The sequence below is a fragment of the Prosopis cineraria genome, unplaced genomic scaffold, assembly GCF_029017545.1.
Source record: "Prosopis cineraria cultivar Desert tree isolate PC_DT_omini unplaced genomic scaffold, ASM2901754v1 PC1, whole genome shotgun sequence".
NCBI lineage: Eukaryota > Viridiplantae > Streptophyta > Magnoliopsida > Fabales > Fabaceae > Prosopis > Prosopis cineraria.
The window spans coordinates 36593033-36616633 of NW_026555332.1; the positions used below are offsets into that span (position 1 = coordinate 36593033).

Consider the following 23601-nt stretch of genomic DNA (forward strand, 5'->3'; position numbering starts at 1 on the left):
GGAAAAATATGGAATAAATTTTGATATGGTGAACAAAGTGTGCACATTTTCTATTAAAAAAAAGAAGAGTGCAAATTTTGACGTTGATGTTTAGTCCCGCTGTTTAACATGATTTTCCTTTGGGAATATGATTGTGTTAACCATTTATTGATCACATTTTGTTGTAGTGTATCTGATGAGGTTTCGACACTTTCCGATGAAAAACCCTGTCTAATTGGTCAACGTCAAGCAAGGAGGGGGGAAAAAATCTTACATGCTTGTGACAGCGTCAAAGCAAGCTAGTTAATTTTCCAAGATATTGGCATCATAAAAACTGAATCTAATTAAATCATATAAGAATTCCATTTATCTAATTACTTAATACAACATCAAGCAACTACATGCATTTGGGAACAAGCTAGCTAATTTACAAGATAAATAGTAGTTGAACATCATACAAACTGAACCTTGCTAAAGTGAATTCTACTGACTTCAATTACGGATTTGGCTGGGAGGGATCAGCACGACTCAGACGTTTCTTCCTGTATCTCCATGCAACCTGAATGCGAGTTGCTGCAAGGCTCCTCCAATAAGGCGATTCATACCTACCATCATTCACTATCAAGTTACTGTGTAGGAATGGATTGTAAGACAAAAAACGGCTTCGCCGAATATACATAACTTGAAAATAAACTAAACAAGTATTTCACCATCGAACTAGTCTACGTATACTACAGTTATTTCTGTTAAAATTTATTGGTTGGGCAAACCACTAAGTAAACTGTAATTGATCCCAACATTTTAAACGGGATAAGTTGTACCATATATCATGTGCACCAATGCTGATGTGCATAATACTTAGCCTTCACTGTAAATTGAAAGATAATGGTAAAGCATAGAAGGAAAGATCACCTTATGGCTCCTTGAACACGCGCATTTCTCAAGAACCTGGTAAAAAGGCTAGTGACTTCTTCAAGGTCTGCGTACCGTAGTGAAAATGCCTCCACATTTGTCAAGGAACGTACAGTCCTGCTGCTGAGCAATCTTTGTCCAGGAAGCCTTACTTTTTTACCATCTGCAGGGTATACCATATTAATTTCTTACTGCTATACATTATAATAAAAGTATTCATGCGTTTTCTCTCAGCAACTTAAGCTTTTGAGCAGATGTATTCTTAAGCTTTCACATTTCAGGCTCAAGAGTGTGAAGAAAAAAGTGTTAGGGATAATAATAAAAATATTCATGTGACTTCACAAAATAACTTGTAGCTTTTCCGTTGACAAGGTCAGCACTTAAAATCAATTAATAAGATTATGGTGTCTTCATCGTACCTCTGTTCACCGAAGAATGTTCCAGACACCATCTCAGGAGCTCTTCACCGCACACATCCCCTTCAGCTAGGGGAACACTGGTCCCATCATCTCCAATGCTCTCCAATCTTCCACGCACAACAAACACCATTTTGTCTACCAGACCACCATGATACAGAATATTGCTTCCTTTGATGTATGTTTTCTGTCTTAGTCTCTCACAAATGACATCTAAGATAGGTTCATCCATCAGGGCAAAAATTCGAACCTGTGCATGTTTTAGATAATTAGAATATGATGAGACAAAACAAAACACAAGGAGATAGACCTAAAGAAGAAGGTTTTTCAATGAACCATACTTCTGAACTACAGGTATGGTGGGTTTAAACAGAATGAGTAGGATAATCTGATACAAGTTATGACTAGTCAATTGAGCAACAGATAGTCATGTGCTCACTTTCTTAACAAATTTGAAGAGATGACGTCTAATGTCTCTCTGAAGATCCTCTGGCAAACTCTCCAGAAGCATTTCTTCATTTACCCCTCTGGTTGCAGCCCAATTATATCGTTCAGCCAGTATTACTCTCCTGCATAACAGACCAATAATATGAGCAGAATTGTGTACTACTTGACAATATGATCCATAAATTTGCGTGATCATGATTACCAAAAGAGACAAACAACAACAACAAACCTTATTCCATTAGGTGGGGTTGGCTATATAGATTATATAACGTCATTGTACTCTATCATTTATTAAACTTTTAGAAATATTGTTAATTAAAAGGTCTCGCTCAACAACTTTTAAAAGTATTCTCTTCGCTCTTCCGCTACCCTTCTTGACAGGGTTCAAACTCATTTGTTTTACTCTCCTCACAGGTGTCTCTCGTGGTCTTCTTTGTACATGTTCAAACCACCTTAAACGGTTTTCTATCATTTTTCCTTCAATAGGTGTCACGCCTACTTTTTCTCGTATTCGCTCATTTCGAATTGTTTTTATGTGTATATCCACACATCCATCTCAATATTCTCATCTTTACTACTTCAACTTTATGCTCTTGCTGTCCAGTCAAAGTTCAATATTCACTACCATATAAAATTACTAGTATTATAACAGTTCAATAAAACTTTCCTTTAAACTTATCAGATACCTTATAATTGCAGATAACTCCTTTAGCATTTCTCCAATTAAACCACCCCGCTTGTATCCTATATGCAATATCTCCATCAATTTTTTCATTTTGTTGAATAATCGCTCCCAAACATCTAAATTTTTCCACTTGAGGTATTGTCTGATCACCCAATTTCACTTTCAAGTTACTACCCACTAACCCCTTATCAAAATTATAACGTAAATATTCTGTTTTACTCCTACTCAGGCGGAAACATTTTGATTCCAATGTCTTCTTTCATAACTCAAATTTACAATTTATCTCTTCTCTTGTCTTTGCAATAAGAACTATATCATCCGCAAAAAGCATGTATTTAAGAATTTTCTCTTGAATATGCTTAGCCAAAACATCTATTACTAGATCAAACAAATAAGGACTCAAAGATAATCTTTGATGCAGTCCAATCTTTATAGGAAAATATTTTGTTTTACCACCAACTGTTCTTATACTAGTTGTTGCCCCCTCATATATGTCTTCTATAGCTTGAATATAGGCAACCCGAACACCCTTCTTTTCCAATGCCTTTCAAAGTACTTCTCTCAGTATACGATCATAAGTTTTTTACAAATTAATGAAAACCATATATAAATTTTTACCTTTACATTGATACTTTTTCATTAATCCTCTTAGCAAATAAATCACTTCTGTAGTCGCCCTCCCTGGCATGAAGCCGAACTGATTTTCAGAAATAATAGTTTCCAATCTCAACCTATGCTCAATCACTTTTTCTCATAATTTCATAGTATGATTCATAAATTTAATCCCTATATAGTTAGCACAATTTTGAATGATTACCAAAAGAGATGAATAAAATAGTTGACATGCAAATTTCTAATCGTTCATTTTCTTTTATTGCACACAGGTATCCTCCTCTATTGGAAACAATTCTATTTGAAGTATAATCAAACACTAAATATAAGAACCTCTCCTCATGGGAATTCAAACCTTGGTCCTAGGCACTCATTTTTATCAATATGCTTTAGCAAGGAACAATCGACAGCTCTTCAAATGGGTGCATTGACAATGATAATGTCACCAACCTTGGTGGAGATGGAATGTAATTCAGGAGACAAAAATAATTGCAATGCATACTAGTAATGTTAAAAAAAATTAGAAAAGTAATATATATGGGTTCACTTTGGTTGAATAGGTCAGAGTTTAACTTCTCTGCATCTTTTATTTATAGTCAAAATAAGTCCCAGAAAAAAAAAATAAACAACCACTAAAATTAAGCAAAAACAAAGGCAGAACAGGAAACAGCAATCCAAAAGGGCCAACAACATGATCACCGGTAATATGAATAAATAATACAGTATATCAGTGTTGTTTACTCAGTGAAACATTCAATTTGACATGATAAAAAAGGAAATTAATTGCATCACAGGTTTGCTAGATTGTTCTCAAGTCTCAACCATTATTTCACATTCATTGTTTGACTCTGTTATCAACAACAAATATACTACAATCTACATAACAGTGATTAATCATATTTAACACACTACAAACACAAGTACTTAATAGCATTTAGTAGACAGAGATGGAGATACTGGAATAAAATTCATTTAAAAGGTGTTCTTGAATTTTCAGTTGCTTATCTAATGAGTCTTAGCCATAACATTTCTTATCTTGGAGGGGAGGTTGTTTCTTATGCACCCAATATTTACATTGTCAAGTGGAGTTTCGGGAAAGGGTGCAGAGTTAGCAAGCAACAACTCGAATCAAATGAATGACATTCTTTGGCAATCTGAAATGATGAAGAAAATGGATACCTTCTTAAATCTTCTGGCAAGCGCCGGTGGCTCATCCATTGTTCCACATCACGACGTCTAAGTGACATTTCTAGCCTCCTACAAAAGGGATGGAAGAAAATTTAGCAAGCATAATATAATCATGCATACATCTGAACTTGACTAAGAATGACGATGGGAAGGATGCAGATAGGGCACTACAGCGCCCATCCTGAATCCATATTTAGTGGGTAAAAAGTTCCTTATTACCCTTGAATCCATAAATCTTTGGATGCAGATCCATTTACCCAAAAAATATTTGAAATGAACCAATTTTTCTCAAGTCAAGACTAATTTACATAAAATTGCTCGTATGTATATAACAAATAATTGAGTGTCACAAGCAATTTTTAATTTAAAAGCAACATAATTTTATTTGAATGGTAATTTTTTAATTTTTCCGCTGTATTAAATTAATGTAATTAATTAACATAACTAAGTGTGTGTATCAATGACACACACACAAGAGCCTGCAGAACAGGTATCATGCTATCTGAGCCCAGGGCCTTCAAATACCCATAAAAATCTCAGTACCCAAGCCCAAGTGGGTAAGTTTTGCGAGTGGTAAGGGCATAAATACCAATTTATTCTCTAGTGGCCTAGCCAAAATCAGCTAACCCTCCTTTAGTTGAAAATGTGTCATTCAACACTCATGTTTCCTTCAATTACCACTGAACCAATTTGCGGTATTTGTCTAAGAAACTTGCAGTTGAAATTAAGAGGCATTCACATCATGCACGTGTAATTTGAAGAATCCCACAGTCCTTGAGACAAATGTTCAAATTGCATTAGACATGGCACAGCTCCATTTTTTTTTTTTTTATACAAGTGCTTTATATATTAGTAATAAAGAATTTATGCCGTGAGAGACATAATATTAGAGTTGTTTCAGAACATAATCTGTAACAAGAAATGAAAAAAAAAATAAAAATAGTAAAGAGGTTCTATAAATTTCCCAAACAAGAATTACAGTGAGAAAAAAAGGGCACTAAGGTCACGTTTGTTTACTAGATATAATGAAATGGAATGAATTGAAAAAATTGAGACAAAAATGAACTCAATCACCTTTCACCCCATGGTAAGCATGATAAAATTCATTAATGTATATTACAAATGTGGGAATCATCACACCCTTTAAAAATTTTATGAACCATGATTCCAACCCCATGAACTAAATTACTTCTCTCCTTTATAAATGTGTTCACCTATTCTCTTTGATAATTTTATTTTTACCTTTATTTTTTTAATTCATTTCATTCTATTCTATTTTAGTAAACAAACGTGACCTAACATATTTTAGAATTCATAAAAACTCTTTTTGTAGGCTAGGTTTGCTAATTTGTTCTAAATTCAAAATAGTTTTATATGAGCATTTCCTATTTGTAGCATAGAATTAAAACAAGAGTTTCTCTACTAGGGGGAAAAAAGAGAGAAAAAAAGAAAAGAAAAGAAAGAATTAAAACAAGTGAGACTACAGGGGAGATTGGGAACTGGACATCACTCGTCACTCCTCAGTCATGTATGACTTCAACAACTTCACTTGTTTTAGGAAGATAGGAGACAATGACACGTTCACAAATTTAACTGCAAAAATATACTTGAACTGTGAGAAACAACAACAACAACAAGTCTTTATCCCACTAGGTGGGGTCGGCTACATGGATTGCAAGACGCCATTATGCTCTATCATTTATCAAGCTTTTAGGAATATTATTAATTAAGAGATTGCGTTCAACAACTTCCAAGAGTGTTATCTCAGGCCTTCCTCTACCTCTCTTAATCGGACTCAAAGTTATATGTTCCACTCTTCTCACTGGTGCCTCCCTTGGTCTTCTTTGTACATGCCCAAACCATTTCAACCGATTTTCTACCATTTTTTCCTCAATAGGTGCCACCCTCACGTTTTCGCGTACATGCTCATTTTGAATTTTATCTTTACGTGTATGTCCGCACATCCATCGTAACATTCTCATCTCTGCTACTCCAACTTTATGCTCTTGCTGTCCCGTTAGAGCCCAGCATTCACTACTATATAACATTGCCGGTCTGATAGCAGTGCGATAAAACTTTCCTTTAAGTTTATTAGGCACCTTACGATCACAAATAACTCCTTTAGCTTTTCTCCAATTAAACCACCCAGCTTGAATTCTATGTGAAATATCTCCACTGATTTCACCATCATTTTGAATAATGGCTCCCAAATATCTAAACTTTTCCACTTGAGGTATAATTTGATCTCCCAATTTCACTTCCAAATTATTGTCAAATATTCCTTTACCAAATTTACAATATAAATATTCCGTCTTACTTCTACTCAGACGAAAACCTTTCGACTCCAATGTCCTCCTCCATAACTCAAGTTTACAATTAATCTCTTCTCTTGTCTCTGCTATAAGAACTATATCATCCGCGAAGAGTATACATTTCGGGATTTCCTCTTGAATATGTTCTGTCAAAACATTTAAAATCAAGTTGAACAAATAAGGACTCAGAGATGATCCCTGATGTAGTCCAATCTTTATAGGAAAATCCTTTGTTTGACCACTAGGCGTTCTTATACTAGTTTTTACCCCCTCATACATATCTTGTATGGCTTTAATATAAGCAATCCGTACTCCCTTTTTTTCCAATGCTTTCCAAAGCACTTCTCTTGGTATACGGTCATAAGCTTTTTCCAAATCAATAAAAACCATGTGTAGATCTTTATCTTTACAACGATACTTTTCCATTAATCCCCTTAGTAGATAAATCGCCTCTGTAGTTGATCTACCTGGCATAAAACCAAATTGATTCTCAGAAATACTTGTCTCTAATCTCAACCTGTGCTCAATTACTTTCTCCCACAATTTCATTGTGTAGCTCATGAGTTTAATCCCTCTATAGTTAGTACAATTCTGAATATCTCCTTTATTTTTATAAATAGGAATTAATGTACTTCTCCTTCACTCATCAGGCATTTTCTTGGACCGTAAAATCACATTAAATAACTTAGTCTGTGAGAAACAAGGGATGAAAAATATAACAATGCCCTCTGGAATTAAAAGAAAAAAGAAAAAAAACAATAAGAAAAAGCAGCAGCAGCAGCCTTGTTCTATTAAATGAGGTTGGCTACATGAGCGCATGATGCTATTAGACTTTATGAACAACTGTTCAGATATCTGATTCACTACAATGGTCTTGTTTTATAACTTCTTCAATGTTATGTTTTGACGCATGTAGATTTGGATTTGAGTCAAATTTATTGTTTAGGCAATTAAAAATGTGTATATTTGAATTTGACCCAAATTTAAATCCAAATCCTATCTCAATCTCTTTGTAATTTCAATTCTTTTCTAAACTCCTATTATTTCAAATTTTCATGAAAGTCTCTCTCTTCCTTTGCTTTCACCTGTTGACTTCGACATCACTACCTTCGAACAACTTCCCCTAAGACCAAACTGCCGGCGCTAACTGGGATTGGACTACCAGTGTCAGCCAAGATCAAACAGCCGACTTTGACTGGGACTGGACTGTCGGTGCCAACCAGGACCAAAATGTTGATGTTGACTAGAATCGAACTACCGGTGACCCTTGAAATCGGATGACTGGCTTTGACCAAGATTAGATAGTTAGCTCGAATGGGAACAGACAACTAATGCCAATCAGGACCAGACCACCAATGCACTCCACGATCAGATGAATGACTTTGACCAAGACCAGAGTCGACCAGGATTGAATCACCTGTGTCGACCCAGTCTGGACCTCCAGTGTTGATTGAGATTGGATTGCTAGCTCCACAGGGAATGAATGTTAGTGCTAATTGGGACTCGACCGTAAGAGTTGAAAGGGACAAGAATGCCAGTGTCGACCAAGACTAGACCGCTGGTGTTGGTTGGGACCAAACCGCTAGCATAGACCAAGATCAAACTATTGACGCCGACCAAGACTAAAAGACCTACTTTGATCGAGACCGAACAACCGACTTCAACTGGGACTAAACTGCCAGCATCAATCGGGTTTAGGAATTTCAAATTTCAATTCACTTTCAATCACTGTCCTTTACCACCTAATCTTGGCTTGCCGTCGCTGTCTTTCAATGCCGATCCTGTACCCTCATATGGTGTCAGCCTGCTACCATCATGCGTCAATCTATAGCCAATGTCACTATCTAGGACCGATCTGTGATCACTATCTTCAATCTGTCTGCCTTTGTCGTCCGGCACCAAACACCGCTGTTAATAGGGAATGATCTGGTGTTGTCATCCAAGTCCAATCCGCAACCCTTGAACTGTTGTAATCATCCTCGTGCTAATCTGCAAGCACTGTTTGAGATTGACCCGTTAATGTTGAACGGGACCAAGCTACCATTGCTGCCGCTGATCGAGACTGGACCACTGATGTCATTCGGGTTTGGACAGCCGGATTCAATCAACACTGGGCTGCCACCCCTGATTTGGATTGGACCACCTACTTTGACTTGGACTAAATGGCCGATGAGTCCGAGTTGCCTTAAATTCAAATGTAGAATTTAAAATTTGAAATTTTATTTGAGATCCAAACAAGGGATTTTGGTATTATAATATGAAATATTTATATCATCCAAACAAAGAATTTAAAATCTATGAATTTCAAATGTAATATTTTAAATATGAAATTTCAAATCCAAATTCCCAACCCAAATGCAACCTTAGCGTCTTTCTTGGTCTCCCTCACAAAAAAAAAAAAGAAAAGATTTAATTTTTAAAAAACCTCCTAGTAACCCATAACTTTTGAAGAATTAGTACACATGTTGCTGAATTACCGGAGTTTGAACTAACCACCTGGCCAGTTTCTCAAAGAGTAGATACAAAATGCTACTGGCTTAATCCAAATACTTACTGGGAACAAAACAACCATGCACTCCCACTCCAAGTTAGGACATCATAGCATTTTCTAGAACTATTAGAGATGCTTCATGCGGAGTCTGATTTAGTTAGAAATAGAGATTAAGAGGAATATTGTCATCAGTCAGCATTTGCTGATTGTATGCGCTGAATATATTGAGTCTCAGTTAAGAGAATTTGCATATAATGTGCAATGAGTTATACCTTCGATCAAGAGCCTGAAGAAAGTTCTGTATGTTTCCAATGAGAAGAGCAAAAAGCAAGAGTCCCAGTCCAATGATGCCCATTGTAAAAAGGACTTCCCAAACAAAATAGCTTGGGTTTTGATTCCCAGCTAGAGTACTGATTTGCTGCATAAAGATCACAAAGGCATAATACATCAAATATTGAATTACTAAGATGAATTTTTTGTCCATTTTCATATTGAACTATATGCATACCTGTTAAAAATACTTATATATGTATTTAGTGTTTAGACTTAATAACTAAATTATATTCAATAAAAAAATAACATAATTTAAATAATTAATAGATATTGTATCAATTTGGAAAAATATCGTGCTTGTATTAAGAAAATTTTATCTTATTTGATTTTATTAGAATTTTTTAATTTACAATTTTTGTATTAGGTTTCTTTCATTTTTAATTTTAAAATAATTATTATGTTAACTTAATAAATATTTAAAATTACATTTCAACAAACATTAATATTTATATCAATTGTAAACTTTGCCCCCTATATAATTTTTCTCGTTCTGTACCCTGTATATTGCCTTTTTTTGGGTAAAATTCCAAGTATTTATCAAAATTTTTAATTAACATCATGTATCTACATCCACATGTGAAAATATATTAAAAATAAAAAATTACTTATTCTTCATAAAATTTAATATCTTAATATATGATTTTACTTTCCTATGTTTTTGAACTTTTTATAATTTTTTTACATCGTTATACATCATTTGTTATATAATGAATTTATCTTATGTTATAAAATTAGATACCGTTTGGAGCAATTTTTTGAACTTTTCAGAAAGCTAACTTTGTAGGACTTCTCAGAAAGTTCATAGTTGATTGCTTGTTTCATTTTTTTTTTCCCCTTAATACCGGGACATCTAACTATTCTTAGGTAAATATAACATTTTGTAATGCTAAAGACAAAAATATCTTTTTACTGAATTTTATTCTTAATTTTCAAGAGTAAGTTTGGAAGCATACAATTAATACTAGAGAAGTAGAACTTAGCAGGGTTTTACTTGGTAAATTACTCCCCTGTGAGGGACGTGTAAGACTTCATTTTTCAGGAAGTTTAACTTCTCCTTTCTACTTACCCTCAACCAAACAAACCCTTATATCCCTTGCAAACAATTTGCCCCTCATGACTTTCATCATGATCCATACTTGCTCTCACCCTTCTCCCCAAAATGACTTTCATCTTGGATCCATCCCCCTCAGTATGTATTTATTTCTTTTGGAGGGACCAAAATTTTTTTCCCTCCCCTCCATTTGTTAAACAACAATGGGCAGATTTGGAGGGGTAACTAAAATTTCCCTCTATCCAAAGGATAAAACCTTAAGGTTTCGTTTGATTACAAAAAAAATAAAAAATAAAACCATTTGATTACAAAAAAAAGAATGGAATGAAATGAATTGAAAAAATAAAGATAAAAATGAGATGATAAAAAAAAAAGATGATGGACCACGTTTATAAGGGAGAGGGGTGATTTAGTTCATGAGTTGGTAATCAACATTCATGAAATTTTTGGAGGATGTGATTATTTCCATATTAGTAGTATATATTACTAAGTTGTATCGTACTTATCATGAAGGGAAAAGGTGATTTAGTTCATTTTTGTAATAATTTTTTCAATCAATTCCATTCCTTTTCAATAGCCGAATGAGACCTAACATCTCTCCCGTTTCCTTTGTTGAACCAAACGCTGTTATTTTCCTCCCTGATTTCTTTGGCCATTCAACTCCTAGGGTCGACCCTCTCCTTTTTTTATTTTTAATGAACATCAACTCTCTCTCCTTTACATGTATTAATCCAGTTTCCAGAAAAATCAAAATGGAGTTTTGAATTCTGAAATTCTACAAATTTCCTGAATTGATCCTATCTAAGATTGTGACCCCTCAAGGGTTCCTCTAATGAATTAGCTAATCAAAACATGATTTTGTTTTTTTTTTTTAATGTTAAATTTATGAAGCCAAAAGGATCAGGTATGGAAAAGGCAATCTTTAACCATAGGTTTGGACATAATTTTAATATAACTTAATCAAGCTTAAGCATGCACTTTACGTTCCCTCACTTAATGTATTTCCTTAATTTCACCACTAACAGGTTCTAGGGCCTAGGCACTAACAATCAGTATGACCAGTCCAGACCTCTGAATTGTAAGCAAGTATAGGTTTTACTATTTAACACTTCTGAGATACTCATATAACATGAACATATTCTCACATAACAACAACAAAACAACAACAAGCCTTTATCCCACTAGGTGGGGTCGGCTACATGGATTGCAAGACGCCATTGTGCTCTATTATTTATTAAACTTTTAGAAATATTATTAATTAAGAGATCACGTTCAACAACTTCCAAGAGTGTTCTCTTAGGCCTTCCTCTACCTCTCTTAATCGGACTCAAAGTTATATATTCCACTCTTCTCACTGGTGCCTCCCTTGGTCTTCTTTGTATATGCCCAAACCATCTCAACCGATTTTCTACCATTTTTTCCTCAATAGGTGTCACCCTCACTTTTTCACGTATGTGCTCATTTCGAATTTTATCTTTACGTGTATGTCCGCACATCCATCGTAACATTCTCATCTCTGCTACTCCAACTTTATGCTCTTGCTGTCCCGTTAGAGCCCAGCATTCACTACTATATAACATTGCCGGTCTGATAGCAGTACGATAAAACTTTCCTTTAAGTTTATTAGGCACCTTACGGTCACAAATAACTCCTTTAGCTTTTCTCCAATTAAACCACCCAGCTTGAATTCTATGTGAAATATCTCCACTGATTTCGCCATCATTTTGAATAATGGCTCCCAAATATCTAAACTTTTCCACTTGAGGTATAATTTGATCTCCCAATTTCACTTCCAAATTATTTTCGAATAGTCCTTTACCAAATTTACAATATAAATATTCCGTCTTACTTCTACTCAGACGAAAACCTTTCGACTCCAATGTCCTCCTCCATAACTCAAGTTTGCAATTAACCTCTTCTCTTGTCTCTGCTATAAAAACTATATCATCCGCGAAGAGCATACATTTCGGGATTTCCTCTTGAATATGTTCCGTCAAAACATTTAAAATCAAGTTGAACAAATAAGGACTCAGAGATGATCCCTGATGTAGTCCAATCTTTATAGGAAAATCCTTTGTTTGACCACTAGGCGTTCTTATACTAGTTTTTACCCCCTCATACATATCTTGTATGGCTTTAATATAAGCAATCCGTACTCCCTTTTTTTCCAACGCTTTCCAAAGCACTTCTCTTGGTATACGGTCATAAGCTTTTTCCAAATCAATAAAAACCATGTGTAGATCTTTATCTTTACAACGATACTTTTCCATTAATCCCCTTAGTAGATAAATCGCCTCTGTAGTTGATCTACCTGGCATAAAACCAAATTGATTCTCAGAAATACTTGTCTCCAATCTCAACCTGTGCTCAATTACTTTCTCCCACAATTTCATTGTGTGGCTCATGAGTTTAATCCCTCTATAGTTAGTACAATTCTGAATATTTCCTTTATTTTTATAAATAGGAATTAATGTACTTCTCCTCCACTCATCAGGCATTTTCTTGGACCGTAAAATCACATTAAATAACTTAGTTAACCATCTCACCCCTTCTTCACCTAAACATTTTCACGCTTCGATAGATATACAATCAGGTCCGTTAGCTCTACCATTTGCCATTTTCTTAAGAGCTTCCTTTACCTCCTTATCACGTATTTTTCGATAGAATGACAAATTTTGTTCTCCTTCACCAGTTACTAAATCCTCCAAGTTACTAGATGAATCCTCTCATCATTGAAAAGTTTAGAAAAATAAGTCTCCTATCTATTTTTAATTTCATCATCTGTAACTAAATTCTTTCCTCTTCATCCTTAATACACCTTACCTGTTCTAGATCTCTTGATTTTCTTTCCCTACTCTTGGCAATCTTATAAATATTTTGCTCTCCTTCCTTCGTCTCAAGGTTCTTATAAAATTCTTCAAAAGCTTTGGAACGAGCTTCACCCACAGCTCTCTTAGTTTCCTTCTTAGCCATACGGTACCTCTCCCAATTTTCCTCATTGTTACACAAATGTATGGCTTTAAAACAGTTCTTCTTATACTTGATTTTGTCCTGTACACTATTATTCCACCACCAAGACTCCTTATCTCTCGGACCAGAACCTTTCGATTCTCCCAAAACTACTTTTGCAACCTCCCGTATCTTTTTAGCCATATCCTCCCATATGATGTTAGCACTTCCCTGAGAATCCCAAATTCCTTTATCCAAAAGATTTCGCTTGAAAATATCTTGCTTCTCACCTTTTAATTGCCACCACCTAATCCTTGGTGTTACTACTTGTCGACGTTTTTGGATTTTACTCATAATACACACATCAAGGACTAGGACCCTATGTTGTGTCGTTACAGCATCTCCAGGGATCACCTTACAATTTTTACAAAGTTTTCTATCTGTGTTCCTAACCAAAAAAAAATCAATCTGCGACCTTGAGGCTCCACTTTTGTAAGTGATGAGATGCTCATCTCTCTTCTTGAAACAAGTGTTGGCAATCTTAAAATCATACGCCAATGAGAAATCAAGAAGAGTTTGCCCTTCATTGTTTAGCTCTCCAAAACCAAAACCACCATGCACCCTCGCATACTGACCAGCTTCCCTCCCGACATGCCCATTAAAGTCTCCTCCAATAAAAATCTTTTCACTCTGTGGTATGTGTCGAATCAACCCCTCCAGATCCTCCCAAAATAATTCCTTAAGACTGGCTTCTGTCCCGACTTGCGGCGCATAAGCGCTAACAATATTAACAGTCTCACGTCCAATTATCATTTTTAAAGAAATAATTCTGTCTCCAATTCTGCTAACTTCTACAACGTTCTTCTTCCACTCCTTATCTATAATGATGCCTACTCCATTGCGTGCACTTACTTTTCCTGTATACTAAAGTTTGAAACCTTGAATATCCTTAGCTCCTTCTCCACGCCATTTTGTTTCTTGCAAGCAAAGGATATTGATTTTCCTTTGAATCATAACCCCTACAACCTCTACAGATTTACAATTTAATGTCCCAACATTCCAAGTACCAAATCTAATTTTGCTCTTATGGACTAACTTCTTTAGCCGCGTGCGTCCAGAATGACGCGGTAGCCCTTGCTCATTTAACACTACATCCGGGCGCCGATGCAGCGGCTCTAACTCACTTATCACTGTACTCGAGCCATGCAGCGCGTTACTTACGGGTAACGACCTAGCATTAACATTATAACGTCTATTGTCCATGTTCATGATAGATTCAACAAATTTTTACATTGGCTGTTGATGGCCTAACACAACCCTCCTCTTTTACCCGGGCTTGGGACCGGCTATAAACATAGGCGGAGTTATGAACATATTCTCACATAACTGTATTAAAGTCTAAGTTGATAATTTCATAAACCATAACTCCTCACGGAGTCCTAAAAAATAAATACGCAGCTAAGTATGTGTGCAAATTTGAAAATGATATATAACTACTGGATATAGAATGAAAGGCATACCTGGAATCCCCAAAATAATGAATACACATATCTTGTGACCACACTATGTTCTGTAACAAGGTTAACAGCTTTAGCATAGATCCCATAAGGAAAACCAGCATCCGAGACATTGAAACATTGGCCTGCACCAGGACTTTGTAACCAAGTTTGATTGAATTGATTGATTCCATTGACCAAAAGAAAAGACCGATTGTTTTCTGTATGACCATGTCCACAATCAATCAATTGCATGCAGTGTGCAAATTTCTCCCGATGGCAGGCATTTCGAAGACATTGGTTGACCCTCTGCCATGAGAACAAATGACGAAAAGGGTTATGTTAATTATTGAATATCAACCATCATGAATGAAACCACTATTTCTTTCATACTTTAAGTTTCATTAAGCATCACAGGAAACAATACGCCTAATAGTTGAACTTTATTATCAGCATGTCAAAAATCGAAAAATCACTTCTGCTAAGTCATAGTTATACTTCATTAAAAGCCAGTTACATATAGTAACATAGAAATTTGATGTATTTAAGTGAATCAAGTTCTGCCCCTCTTACTCTAAGCATGGTTTAATGGTAGTTATGCATGGATTACCAAATTATCCACACAAGCGAAATTTTTTATAAGCACATAGCAAGTGTGGAAAGAATTTTCCAATTAAAAAAAAAGTTATTCAAAATTTCAACAAACTGAAAATAAAGGTAAAAATCTTCTTTTTCTATCCATAAAACAAATCTACTGACCTGTAGACCAAAGAGATACCAGGAAGACCCAACGACATGGCCAGATAGCACAAAGGTGAGAAGATTTATAAAGAAATTTGCCCATGCTGACTCAAATATGAATCCACTTGGAGACTGACCAATTAGAAGAGGAAGAAACCTGTACAATCTGGGAATATACTGAACAAGGACTGCTACACGTAGAAGATTCTTAGCATAATTAGCTCCTGATGAACCCAAGTGATTTGGTAGAACAAGCAATATCATTATCTGCAAAATTTTGACTAAAATATGTCATTAAAAGGAGTTTGGCTTTCCTGTGACTTATAAGTTATAACCCATATTCGTTTCTATCTTTCTGTCTTCATAAGATGGATTATCACTTCCTTCCTCAGAACCAACTTAGTCTCTGACACCAATTCATGTCGTCATAACAAAGATTTTCCATTCCAAAAGGAATAATAAACACAGTACATCTTAATAAACATGGTACTTAACAAGCAGCTAATAAAATTGGAGAAACAAGACGAGAAATACATATATCATAGCTGAATAATAACGTGCCAAAGTAAAGAGGAGAACAAAAAGGGAACCAAGAAAAAAAGAAGGCATGTGTCAATAGAAAACTGAGACAAGAAGTTATGATGACAAAAAAAGGCTATCATGAGGAGGAAACGATGATGGGGGTATAAAGTTACCTGAGGAAGTGGAAACACAACAAATAAGTCAACAAAAAAACAACTATGCAAATAATGGAGAGCAATTTTTGTTGGATGGTCAACTAAATCGCCAGCACCAACCACCCTGGAGTCAGGAGCCACATAAGCCAACCTAAACTGTCAAAAGGCAACTTGAAAGAATTATTTTCCATTGGTATTACGAAAAAGCATCAAACTTTAGGGCACGCGTGCATAATTACTGCAAAAATATATGGAAATTTTTTTTCCTGATAAAACGGTCACCAGCAAGTTACCTAAAGAAGCATGTTTAGGAAGTATACAAAATCATTTATGGATCTTAAGCAAACAAGTGCCCGTGTCAACTTCCAGTTGATGAAGATACATCTGTCATCCTGCATACAACAAACGAGAGAGATTTCAGTAAATTATGCAAGGAAGCAAGACATTATTGTAAGCACATCAAACACATAGGCATTATTAACCTAGACTACTTTATGATGCCTCCATGTCATTATACAAGCCCCCAATTTAACTGCCTTCTTAGGCAACACTAGGTGAAATAACAATCACATTATGCTAAGCAGAGACAGATGCAGGTGATGGAATATGATGTCAATAACATGATAATTGGCTGTGATCCTCAAGGAGGTGAGGAACCGCTGGAAGAACAAGATCATGAAGGGAGTCCTTTTCTTTGTGTGCTGATAGCAATTCTCTTTTTTAGTTTATTTATTTTCTTCTTTGGCCAGATAACAAAATTCTTCTTGTGCCAGATCTTTCGGCATAGAAAAAACGAATGTGGACCTCACACCACATATAAGAAAAAATCATGCAAAAACAGTACCATTATGTATTGTGATGGGGGTAAGGGGAAGAATTCTTAATTTGGAGCTGCACATCTAAATGATGCCTCAGGAAAGAAGCATGCTTTGCTCCGGACAAATTGATAAATTGTCAACAGAATACTAGAATGAAGAAACCTGCAGCATATCCATCACAACTTGTCCCCGTCACCCAAACTTTTATTGATCAGATATCAAGTAGAAAGCCCCAGTGAAGTCCGCTTCCCAAAACGTAGCAAATGCAAGGACCCAACTAAATTCAAGCTACAGGAATTTTTCTTTTTTTCTTTTTTCTTCTTTCTTTTTAATCATCATAGCCAAAATTCTGTCTTAGCCTGGTGTCAGCAGGGCAACGACTATAAGCTATAGCAAGTACCCACTTTATAAATATAAACACAAATGGGGCAGGGCTGCTAGTATCTTGCATTAAGCGTGTCTAAAACACACAAACATAAAAGAAGTCATGATTGGCGTTAATAACAACGGTGACAAGCCTTGTCCTACAACATAGTGTCGGCTACAAGAATTACCTGACACCATTGTGAATGATTGGAATTAAAAGGAAAAAATAAAATGAGAAAAACACTTCAGCACTTTCCCAAGAATATATCATGAGGCTGAAGAGAAACTAAGCGGCAGTTAAAGAAGTATCTTGGGCTCTTTTACATTTCCAACTCATTTATATAGTTCTTATTGAGCAAAGGTCAAGATTAGTAACAACAGGCACAAACTTTTCTTTAAATAAAAGGGAAACAGTAGTACCTGTTTTACACCGAGTAAGAAGAAAAACAATGGATCCACAAAAATTGCCAATAGGCAAGATATGGCAAAAAACTTGTTCCAATGCTGTACAACTTTAGCATGAGGATTCATAACTCCAGGGACACATGAAGACAGGGAAGAAAAAAATCTTCTTGCACAACCCTTAGCATCTCCATAGAGAGCATTGTGGAACTGTAGATATTCAAAGATAAAATATGAATCACAGAGGTACAATATATTTCAAAGAAACATCTATGACTTATGTTTTGTATTGACCAAAAAAATATGCACGGTGTGAAAAAATGTACCCTAATTAAGTGATCGGCAATGCATGAGCTATATGATCAAAGGAAAGCTCAAAATATAGTAATTGATGTGCTTTTAAATCAAGGAAAAACAAGTCTATTCAATGAAGATAAACACCTTGGGATCAAATAAACCAGAAGCCTTATGAGTCCTTTGCTGAGAGGTCTTGAAGTAAGTAGGGCAAGTTGTACAATAAGGATCATTGCACATTCCCAATTGCCCAGACCTCAGTAAGTGTTCATTTTTGTGGGCATAGTTGTTCTGCCAATCATTACCATTTCTTCCAGGCAAAGCAAATTTTTCTGTCATGCTCTCCACTGCTTTGTTCCCTGTGGCATTGACGTTCTGTCGGAAAAGATTTCCATGTCTGTTGGTGACATATAGTGGACCGCTCATCTGCACAAAGGGAGTTTTCCTCTCACTCCTTAGCGGACCAGTATGTCCCACAAGACTAGTTTCTCTCTCATATGGCTCCATGGAGCTCGTGGGAATAGATATTGATGCACTTCGTGTCCTGGATACAAGCCTCCGCAATTTAGAATCCACAAATTCAACTGATGGTTGCTCCGTCTCTGACAGCATTGGCACCTCATCTTTTTCCAAATCCGCCATCTTTCCCAGGAAATTCTGTAATGTTATACAACATTAAGAAAACATACAATATAGATATTTATATACCATGTCAGTGATTCCAAAATCAAACGTATCTAATCAAACTTGGAAGGAAAGAAAATAAAACAGAAAACAGAAGACAAGGTGCAGCATGAACGACAAGGCGTGACAAGGCCATATGAAACTTTACCTTTTATGACAATTGGTTTCATAACAATTTCATGATGTCTTTGTTCCCTATTATTTAAATCATCAACATAATATGATTTCCGCTATCGAATCTTGTAATTTATAGATATTGCCAGTTTGCTTGACCCACAATAGTTCGAGAAATCTGCCATAATTTCGAAGCTTTTCATTCATGCTTGTTTACATCTGCCTCCAAAGTTCTAAAATTTCCTCTGTGTGCTCTCATTTTCCACTTGTTCTGCTGTAGAGATTCTACTGATAAATCTTTACAGTTTTTTAAACTACAGCTTCAAACCCAATAAACAAGATTCCTAGAATGACATATCCTAATACCAGTAACAGTACGCCCAGGCGCTGATGTTCGAATTCGACAGCTCATAAGGGGTAAATGATTCAGAAGTCGTGCATTGGAGCCATATATCCTCAATTCCTCATGCTCCATCATTTTTCGATATTCCCACAGCATATGCGTTCACATCCTCACTTTCTCACACTAACTAACAGTGTCATTAATTTAATCCCATTTCTTCAAAAATTTCCACTTTTCAAGTCTGCCTGCCTCTCTATGCGTGTCTCCAGGGCGAAAAAAAAAAATTGAACGTGATGAAATATAATGAATAAAATGGCAAAGAACCAGAGGAGGAACTGAAGCACAACGTAGCGAGACAATATAAGAACGGGCTATAAATAAGCATGTAACAGCAAGAAAAGGATCCCCAAACAAAGATAAGTATCATAACATGGAAACCCCAGAAAGAGAAAGACCTGTGATGAAGTTGAATTTCCAACACTAGAGTCTCAAAACTTCACCAACAGCCGAGAATGACGGAATCTCCCCATTGAAAGTAAAGAAAGCTAGGCGATCATATTTGTCAAGAACGAAGACGAAATTCTCCAGGAGGGATAGAGAAATCTCAAGGAGGAGGGGAGGCAAGCAAGCTGAAAGCTCCACTAAATGTGGCTGACTGCAAGAAGAAGACTTTGAAGAGTTCCGCATGACCAGTATGGACAGAAGAAAAAAAGGGTTGGATATGGCATCATGTGATTGGTTGTGGCTGCTTCAGTACGAGGGGGACGGAATTAAAGAAGGCCCTTGAGTTCCCTTTTTTTTTTTTAATTATTATTATAATTTGGCAAGAAGACGGTGAACTGGACAAAGGCAACTTGCTATGGAAGGAAACCTTGGAGGAAAAATGGAGAATGTCCTTTTCAATTTGCCAAAATTTTTTTTTTGATAAACTTCATTTAATAAAAATTAAATTAATAAAAATTAGTTATTATTATAAAATTTATATTTAAATATATTTTGTTAAAAATTAATTTAGTATATTAAAAGTTATTTGATTTGTAATAGTAAAATATATTTTTGAATATACAATTATTAAAAAAATATTGATTTATGATAATTTTTAATTGTTATTATATAAATATAATATATTTTAATTTATAATGTTAAAAATTTGATATCAAGTTATTTATACTCTTTTAATTTGCAATTTTAGAAAATATGATAAAAATTTATAATTTTTATTATACATTAATATTAAAAACTTAATACTTAATTATTATTGTCGAAGTGATAATTATATTTTTAATAAATTAATTATTTTTTAAATAAAAAATAAGAGATTAAATTTGGATTAATATGATCAAATAATATCTTACTTTTTAAATTTACTTTTTAAAAGTTTAAATAATTATATTTTAAAAATTCACTTTCAACCATTATTTAAATATATTTTTAAAATATATTTTTTTATAAAATATTTTACTCAAATAATTTTTAATATTTTAAAAGTAAAATTTGATTTTTTGAATGTGAAACGTGAAAAAAATCAAATGGGTCCTCAACCTTTCACGTTCACCCCGGTGTGAACAAGTTGGCGTAGCTCCTTCGGAAGCGTCGCGTGCTTGATTGACGGGTTCAAATAAAATATTGAGATAGTCCCAACACGCTGGCCTAAATAAAATAATACGCAGGCCTTGACTAATTGACTTCTACAGATGTGGTCCATTCATGTGGATTAAAAAAAAAACTGCAATCATTAAGGGTGTGTTTACTGTTTAAGAATATTAATATACCATGAAACATGAAGAATCGATTATTAACAGAATGTAATAAGGTAGGGTGGGACGAAATAAAACGTGAAACATTTCATTGTTTAAAAGTTTTATCATGAGAATGAACAATTTTATTTAATAATTAGTTAAAATTATTATAAAAGGATTAGGATAAGAGGGAGTGAAAGTGAGAGAGGGTGAGGATTATTTTATAATAATATTATTTATATTAAGTTATTACATCCGCGACATTTCAAATTAGGAGGTCAGAAAAAATGAATTTAAAATAATTAAAGATAACTTAAAAGGTCTTATTTTAATCCTAACAATTAAATAAAATCTGGTGTAAAATTAAATAATTAAATATATATTTTAATCTTCATGAAATATTTCATGAGTATCATAATTTCATTTTGGCAAACTTGATATATAATAACTATATAATGACCTTTTCAATAAAAGTGGTTTCATCCCAATAAGAATATTTTATTTCATGCTTAATGTTTAACAGTAGTATTATACCTCACATTTACCAAAGGGATGATTCTCTAATATGTGGTCTTGGAGGAATAAAATGATATTTGATCCTCACTTTGATTCTTCCAAGATTTTTGCTGTGAGTATTTTATAATATGTTGATGGGATTAAGAAGGCTTATGATGTGGATGACAATATTTGTCTCAAGCGTTAGGATGATATTCGATGGTAGCCACCTGAAGAGGGTTGGTTAAAGTTCAATATTGATAGTGGCTTGGGGACGCTGGTTGTGGAAGAGTCATAAGGGATTATACTGGTGACTAAAAAAGAGTTTTGTTAATAGAGTTGGTAGGTATACAGCTTTGAAGGCGGAGTTATGGAAATTATGGTCTGGGTTCCTTTTTGTACAAAGATTAGGTCTAAGGAAGGTTATAATTGAATCTAACTGTACTGTAGTTGTACATATGCTAAAACAGGTGTTGTCATGTTCCTGTGTGAAGAATCGATTCCTTCGTCAAATCCAAACTATGCTTGATGCTAGCTAGAATATCTACGTGACACATACTTATCGGGAAGGGAATTTTAGTACTAATTGATTGGCTAATTGGAGTCTCACAAAAATGTGGATTACAAGTTTTGAGTGAGTCTCCTTATGGTTTATTTGATGTACTGTATAGGGATAGACTGAACTTGACTTACTCAAAGTTAGTTTTAGTCTAATTTTGTTTGGACTTTGCCCTTTTGTGTACTTAAAAAAATACACTAACTACCCATGATTTTATATTATATAGATGTATAGGAAAATATTGTCTAAGAATCCCTAGAAAGTTTTTATATCAAAAGAAGACTTTATGATATTTCACTGTATTTCCTTGATAATTATATGAAAGCAAAATTTTATGAGAAAAGACTTAAGTACCATTAAAGTTTAATAATTTAATAAGTTATTATTAATTGCATACAGTTAGCTGTCGTAATTCAAATTGATATTGTTCATGCAAGACTAACACTTGTAAAATTAAACATGTACTATTAGTTATTGTTACTGTTAATTACATATGGTTTTTGTCAAAATTCTAACAAATACGTGTTTACATAGGACCAACACGTATAATTAAACATGTAATATCAATTATAGTCACTTATTAATTTTAAATAGATCGTTGTTAATTACATAAGAATAATTGTTAAAACTTGAATGGATACTTATTTATATAGGACCAGCCCTTATACAATTAAACTTGTGTTAGTAGTTTTTCTAACTTATTTATTTTTGAATGGGGTAGTATTAGTTGTACATAGTTACTTGTCAAAATTTAAATAAATATTTATTTATACATTCATAAAATTTTAAAAATAATTATATCTTTTTTCACAAAATCTTACCCTCAAGTAGGTACTTGAAGATGAAGAAGCAGTAAAGTTTCATATTTTTAAGTTATTTTGTGATATAAAAGCTCTTTTCTTTTAGCAGAAAGACCATTTTATCAATCATAAAAAAGAAAAAAAAATTACAAACACTAATAAACACGTAAACAGAAAAAAAGCAACCGAAACAGTACAACCAAAACAAAAGAAAAAACCAAAAGCAAAAGGCCTACAGTACAACTTAAGAAAACAAAGCAAAAAGCAAAATCAGAAACCAATCAGCTAATACCCTCCTTCAACTACCTTGACATTCTTAAATGATATTTTCCCTAGTAATATAGAATATAGAGGTCATTTTCGCACTCCAAGTGTAAGAGTATATTTATTTAAAAAAAATTATATATTTAATCTTATATATTTAATATATTTATTTTTAATTAAATCAAGATATGTAAATCTTGTATAGATTATTTATTTTATAATAAATTTTTATTATAAATTTATTAACACATTAAAATTCACTTATCATGATTTTATTAAAAATAAATATATTAAATTCAGCCGTCATTCCTATATTTTCTTTTGTGAGTGCAATAAGTTAGTCCCGCTAATGGTAAAAATTATTTCTCTCAAGTATCAAGGGTGAAGGGTAAATAAACTTTTCTTATGTAAGTTACGCAATCACAAGAATCGCC

At 34.3% G+C, this 23601-nt stretch overlaps 1 protein-coding gene across 1 annotated transcript; it reads right to left on the reverse strand.

Annotated features, from left to right (window-relative positions):
* Positions 1-304: 304 nt before the first annotated feature.
* LOC129316222 (probable cyclic nucleotide-gated ion channel 20, chloroplastic) lies at positions 305-20030 on the reverse strand. The gene is given in 13 exon segments (XM_054960536.1): positions 305-584; positions 892-1054; positions 1311-1557; positions 1747-1876; positions 4231-4308; positions 9315-9460; positions 14896-15180; positions 15631-15879; positions 16308-16445; positions 16583-16681; positions 17894-18085; positions 18317-18826; positions 19766-20030. Coding segments are annotated over 12 exon segments (2331 nt in total). The 5' UTR covers positions 18812-18826; positions 19766-20030; the 3' UTR covers positions 305-475.
* Between the last annotated feature and the right edge of the window lie 3571 nt (positions 20031-23601).